Consider the following 6,436-nt stretch of genomic DNA (forward strand, 5'->3'; position numbering starts at 1 on the left):
AGATGGATAGACGATCTTTTTATTTCACTATTTATAAAAGAAACATAAGTTATAACTAGGTATTCAAACAAATGAGCGCGAAGGCGGACTTATTAACTGTACTAGCTACTATTTTATTGAATATCAAAGTATTAACAATAAAACCGATACCTGACTCGTTTATAACACCTGTGCGGCACTATTGGATCTTTTATGATGACAATTAGCTGATAAACCTAGATGTCACGTTCAATAGGCAATAGAGTCACATCTAGATGTGTCATTTTCCGGAAACACGCCCGCTGAGCGTGTCCGTGGCCTTTGTTTTATAACACGTTAGTTATACTAAAATATACTTAACGTGAATACAGCAGATAACGTGTGTGGGGCGTTCTTCATGGGTTTATTTCAGAACTGGCATTAGCGAAAATTCAACGTTCGTTTTGAGATTTTTAGTTGCATCGGAATTACGACTACACACGAATTATAATAAGGTAAATACATTTTTTGTTTTTTAATTTTTTTATTTTAACTTAACTAGTTTTCGATTTCGATATTTTAAGTGTTTACAAGAGTTATGATTGGCTAAAAATCATTAGTTCGAGTTTTGAGAATATTGAGATGGTATAGAGAAGGTATAGATAGACCATGTTTTTTAGACGCGTTGGAGGTAGGGAGAGAAACCAAATATAAGATATTTTATTGCATATCTAAGTTATTTCAGAGAAGTAGGCCGTTATAATATAAATACCTATCACTTATTATACAAAATAATTCATGATACGTTGGATAAGTGTAGTTATATCGATATCATTATCAACTTGTTGGACTCTGTAAATTATTTTGATTGGGATACTATTATTATTATTATTATATTAATTTATCTTAAAATATTATTGAGTAAATATTTACTTACTAATTAAATTTTGAGTCAACATGTTTACGATTACTATGAAACTGTTAAATTTTGGTGATGTGATTGTAGGTTAAGTATTACTGAGACACATTCAAACTCGTGTATGTTTAATTTTAGCATGTCCACGGTGGACATCCTAAAATTAAACATAGAATAAAAAGCAACACTGTCACGTCTATTTTGTTTAGAGGGTATTTTTAGTTATAATAAACAAGTACTTTGAACCGCGTCTACCATCAGCTGAGTTTACGTACAGTCAACAACACATCAAGTTACCCTGCATGAAACTCTAGGGCGCGGTAAGAGAGGCGAGTTTGCAATTAATTTGGGTTGGTAATATGTGCTGTTGACTGTACACAGAAATTGACCGTCTATTAATGAAAATACAAATTACGCCCCTTTAGTACAAAATATCTTGCTATAGCAACATAATTTTTTAAAATTTAAAGGTTTATTCTTATGCGTGCCCCGGACTTCGTGAGACCTTTTTTGTAGGTATATATCGATACTTTAATCTACACTTCATTCGATTAAAGAAAAAAGTATTGATACTGATAGCACGCTGTTTTTTAAAATATGTTTTTTGAAATATATTTTATGGTCTAGATTTTAACTTCTCAAATGTCTCTGATTGAAATGTATGTTACTATAACGTCGAAGTTATTGTTTTTTTATTAGCCTATTGATATGTCCCAATGCTGGACAAAGACTTACTTTTTCCGCAGATCTCTGTCGAGGTTAGTATTGTCTTAAATTGTATTATGTGTAAATAGATCTTTAGCATCTCGTCAAAGGTAGACACTTTTATCTGAAATGAAATAAGGAAGCAATAAAATCACCCGGTTTCTTGGTATTGAAGCCAAACACGAGTATCTGCCGTGAGCATCAATCACATTGTTTACAGCGAAATGTGTCATGATCCAACTGAAAAAATATGTTCACGATACTACATAAATGCGACACTTAATCAAACCAAAACTGAACTGTGCGATGCGACGCGTTTCATCCATTTTCACTTCTACCTATATATTATGTGTTTCAGCCCTACTATCAAATTCAAACTCTAGAGACACAATAACACATTGCTATAAAACAGTAATATTCCCTAGTACTTTCTCGCTCTATTACATAGCTGCGTCTCTCTCCAACAGATTGCACCTTATGGCTGGATTCGTTGTAAAACTCTTCATAATTATTTCAGATGGCTAAAATAGAAAAAATCGAGTCGAAAGTGAAAAAGGAATGTGATTTTATCCCACCAGATGGGGGGTGGGGTTGGATGATAATATTTGCAGCTGGTCTTTCAAACGTACGTATCCACATTGTTTAATTTATCAAAGCTTATTCTCTGTATTTTCGTGCCAAGTGATATGCAGATAGATTTCACATTATACTTACATGTTTTACACTATTTACATATAAATTTACTATTTCTTTTAACTTAAAACATTATAAACCACTTCTTACGTATGTACAGTAAGTACTATATTTTCATGTACTATTTGATTGTAATATAATTTTATTCATTGTGTGTGCGTCATCTATCCCAATGTGCGATGGCTGTAGGTACAAATATAGATTTGAAGGTAATTGTTGTACCTAATGATAGCATTACAACATCCACAAATAATAATCAATAGATAATATCTTTTGAAAGATAACTATATGTTTATCTACAAAGATAAGGTATTAATTTGGAATCTATTATTTTGGCTATCCCTAAAATTATTTGGTTCATATTGAATCAGATATTCAGGTCTACCAATTTTCAAAAAATTTGGATCTGTGATTTCGATCACATATCATATAATATCCTCATATCATGCAAATGGGTATATACCAATTAGCTATACATACTATACTATATATTATTCCAGTTAACAAGACAGATTGAGAAGATATCTTCTCAAGCTGTCTTGGTAACTGGAATAGATCCCTTCATGGTATATTGTATATTTACCATTGCATTTGTATTACTTTTATGACTATTATTTTTCGTAGAGGCACAGCTACCAACCCTACTTACTACCCTACCAAATAAACATATTTCAGTAGGTACATCTCATAGATGAAATGCAAAAAAATTATTTGGTTCAAAAATTTCTGTTTCCAGTTGTCAGCGTTGCCCTTCATACAACAGTTCGGGCTCCTCTTCAGAGACAAGTTCGAACGCCTGGGTATCTCCAGCTCGGAAACTACCACTATTATCAATATACACTCCGCTATGAACTCTTTCGTCGGTGCGTGACAGCCTTACATGGTAACTCTCTAGTACCATACCAGAATTCTTAGATAATAGTATAAAACTCTAATAGCCTAATAGTAGGTAGTGAAGTTTTAGAATAATTAGTTAAAAAAAAACACAAATTTGAATAAATATGCCATAAAACTCATACGAGCTAAAATATATAAATATACCATAAAATCCATACGAGCTACAATATATATCGTAATGTTCTCAATTTCAGTCATCGAATTTATTTACAGTACAGAAAAGAACTAATCGATAACCAATGAAAATGATTTACAGTTATTTCACAACTTTTCAATATATTAGTTGGAACTTCAGATGGCATCGTCAAGATTTTTCTAAATATATCTTCTTCCAAATCTGTAGTTACCAATATTTGAAATATTTATTAATAAAATTTGCCTTTTCAATTTCAGGGTTAGCAAATGGACCTGTATTCAGAACATTCACTTATAGGCAAGTGTCACTGGCTGGTGCTACGGTTGTAGTCATATCTCTTATGCTGTGCACATTCTCCTACAACTTCATCACTTATCTTTTGACTTTCTCAATTTTGTACGGTATGATTCAATGATATATTTTAATCTATAAAATAATCAAAACTACATTTTTTATTCAATTCAATTTTTGTTTTAGGGGCTGGATACGGTATAAGCAGCTCTGCTAATGCTTTAGCTTTAAATACTTATTGGAAAAACAGAAGACGATTAGCAACGAGTTTATCATGGACAACTACAGGACTAGGTCCAATGTTATGGCCCCATATTATCACATTATTAATGGCTTCCTTTGGAGAAACTGGAACGATATTAATAATAAGTGGAATATCACTTCATGCTATAGCATGCGCACTTTTACTCCAACCCGTCGAATGGCATAGCAAATCTGCAGAACAAAAAGAAGAAGAAGAACATAAATTACTCCTTAAAAATAAAGAATACAATAAATCCGAGAACAAAAACAAAGATCACAAAAATAATTTAGACAGTGGTTATTTTAGTCGAATGTCAAAATTTAAAAATTTTAGTGCTTATTCAAGTCAATATTTATATAATGAAGATGATCCAATAACACCTGGCTATGAAATCACTGACCCAGGCACTCCTATGATGCTACGAGCTAATGACGGATATTTTAGCCAAACTCGTCAACCTCGGAGTAAAGCCCCTTCCAGAGAAACGTCAGCTAAAACTTCAAGAATGAATTCAAATAAACCTTCTACGACAAACCTAAATGAAATTCGCTCACAAAAATCTTCAACTTTAAATTTAAATGATTCTAAACAAAATTCATATGTAAATCTTGGTGCTTTAGATCAAGAAAATAAAAGTAAACCAAAACGAAAATTATCTACAACACTTCGTGCACAAATTCCGGAATCGGAAATAGAAGACTGTCCTACACTTAAAGCACCACATGACTTAAAAGCTGATGAAAAAGAGGTTGTAGAAAAAATTGATCCGATGATTGCAAAAGATATTGCAGAGAAAGCAGAAAAACAAATAACTAAGAGTAAAAGTATGAAATCATTTAAAACGGATGGTCAATACGGTGATAAATTAATAAAAGGCAATCAAAGTAGCATATCGTTAGCTAATCAAGACGATTACGAAGAAAGTAAATATTTAAAAGATAATCATAGTAATCAATCATATAGAACAAGAAACAGATTAAAGTCAAATAATTTTAATTATGAGAGTGAAGTGTTGAAACAAGCTTCAATGAAGTTGGAGCAGTATTTGAAAGAAAATGAAGATGAAAATCAAGGCAAAATAACAATACTTATAAACTACAACAAGGATGTCGACAATGATGATGTATTTGAAGACAACAAAGAAAATACTGATAAAGAAGGGAAAGAATTGACATTTTGCGAAAAAATATACATATTCTTTGATCTAGATCTTTTAAAAGATTTTACATTTATAAATTTAATGTTGGGAATGACTCTGGCCAGTTTTGCTGAAATGAATTTTTCAATTTTGACACCATTCATACTTGGAGATTATGGGTTTACAAAACCTGAAGTGGCTTTTTTCATGTCATTATTAGGAGGTATAGATATATGTGTAAGATTTTGTATTCCTTTCATCGCTGGAAAAGTCGGATGGGACAACAATTCATTTTTCCTTTTTGGAGTATTAACCATGGCTATGGGAAGAGTAGGTAAACAATCTTCCTTTGTCTCTTAATTTTGACAAATTTCTAATGATTTGTTTTCTAATATTTATAAATAAACTAATTTTCGTCTTTCAGTTTTAGCCTACAATCAGAATTACAGCATGGCTCTTCTAATCGCAGTTATAATAGGTTTCGGGAAAGGTCTGAGGACAGTCTTCGTGGCGTTGGTGATCCCCACTCACGTGCCTCTCCACAAGTTACCAGGAGCCTCGGGTTTACAGCTCTTGACCAATGGCGTTGTATGTGTAGCTCTGGGACCAGTTGTCGGTAACTACAAACTTTTATCAATAAAGTCAAAATTCGAATTTGAACAGAAATTGGAGCTTCATATTTTCATAGCTTTTAATACATGGTCAAAACTATAAATTCATATTCAAACATTTCGGGACGACGTTCGTCAAATTGTGGGTTCATCAAGAATTAACAGTCCAGACCAGAGAAGTCATATCAGTCGGAGGCTTATTGAGTCTTAAAGTATAAATTCAAATTCAAAACTATTTATAAGAAGCTTCAGTGTATAGTGGACATGTTTCAGGTTGGATCAAAGATCATACATCAACAGGTGTGCTGTTGCACAGTTTGAATATCCTGACGTACATAACAGCTATTTCTTGGGGCATAGAGAAATTCATGCGAGCGAGGCAACGAAAGGCCCTTAATGAAGAATTCGCAGATCCGTGATATGAATACTGTGGAAATGGTCGTTACGGGTATAATGCATAGCTTTAAATTTTATATACTTGTATCACAGAAATTATTCCAAGTGAAAAAGAGAGAGAATTGAAGATACTTTAGCAGTGTTTTGTAACAATCAACAGTATTATAGATGAACAATAAAAATATAAAATAATTACGGAAAATAATACTTTTTATTAAAACCGATTGTCCTTTAATTTACCAAAAACATGTTATTTACTAAATGTAAGAAAAAGAAAATTATGAATAACATTCAGCAACCCATATCAAAATATATTTTACAATTTTTTTGTGTATTTCTCTCTTTTGGCAATAAAGAATATTTGTATTGTATTATAAAATATGCTACTTAGGAAATAAAACCCAAATGAATGAATTTTCAAATCACTTTTCATCTACGATTGTGAACGAAC

General features: G+C 32.1%; 1 protein-coding gene across 4 annotated transcripts; it reads left to right on the forward strand.

Annotated features, from left to right (window-relative positions):
• Window positions 1-260: 260 nt before the first annotated feature.
• Window positions 261-6,204, forward strand: LOC128669475 (uncharacterized). Of its 4 annotated transcripts, XM_053744335.1 has the most exons (8): window positions 268-473; window positions 1,345-1,390; window positions 2,097-2,204; window positions 3,009-3,135; window positions 3,563-3,706; window positions 3,783-5,312; window positions 5,403-5,594; window positions 5,863-6,204. In XM_053744335.1, exons 3-8 carry the CDS (start codon window positions 2,097-2,099, stop codon window positions 6,006-6,008), a joined length of 2,247 nt encoding a protein of 748 aa, XP_053600310.1. In that variant the 5' UTR covers window positions 268-473; window positions 1,345-1,390; the 3' UTR covers window positions 6,009-6,204. The 4 variants fall into 4 exon arrangements, with proteins under 4 accessions (XP_053600312.1, XP_053600310.1, XP_053600309.1 ...); XM_053744334.2 differs by lacking the exon at window positions 1,345-1,390 and having other exon boundaries at window positions 269-473; XM_053744337.2 differs by lacking the exons at window positions 1,345-1,390; window positions 5,863-6,204 and having other exon boundaries at window positions 261-473; window positions 3,783-5,308; window positions 5,403-5,546.
• Window positions 6,205-6,436: the final 232 nt, after the last annotated feature.

The sequence above is a fragment of the Plodia interpunctella genome, chromosome 4 (assembly GCF_027563975.2).
Source record: "Plodia interpunctella isolate USDA-ARS_2022_Savannah chromosome 4, ilPloInte3.2, whole genome shotgun sequence".
Taxonomy (NCBI): domain Eukaryota; kingdom Metazoa; phylum Arthropoda; class Insecta; order Lepidoptera; family Pyralidae; genus Plodia; species Plodia interpunctella.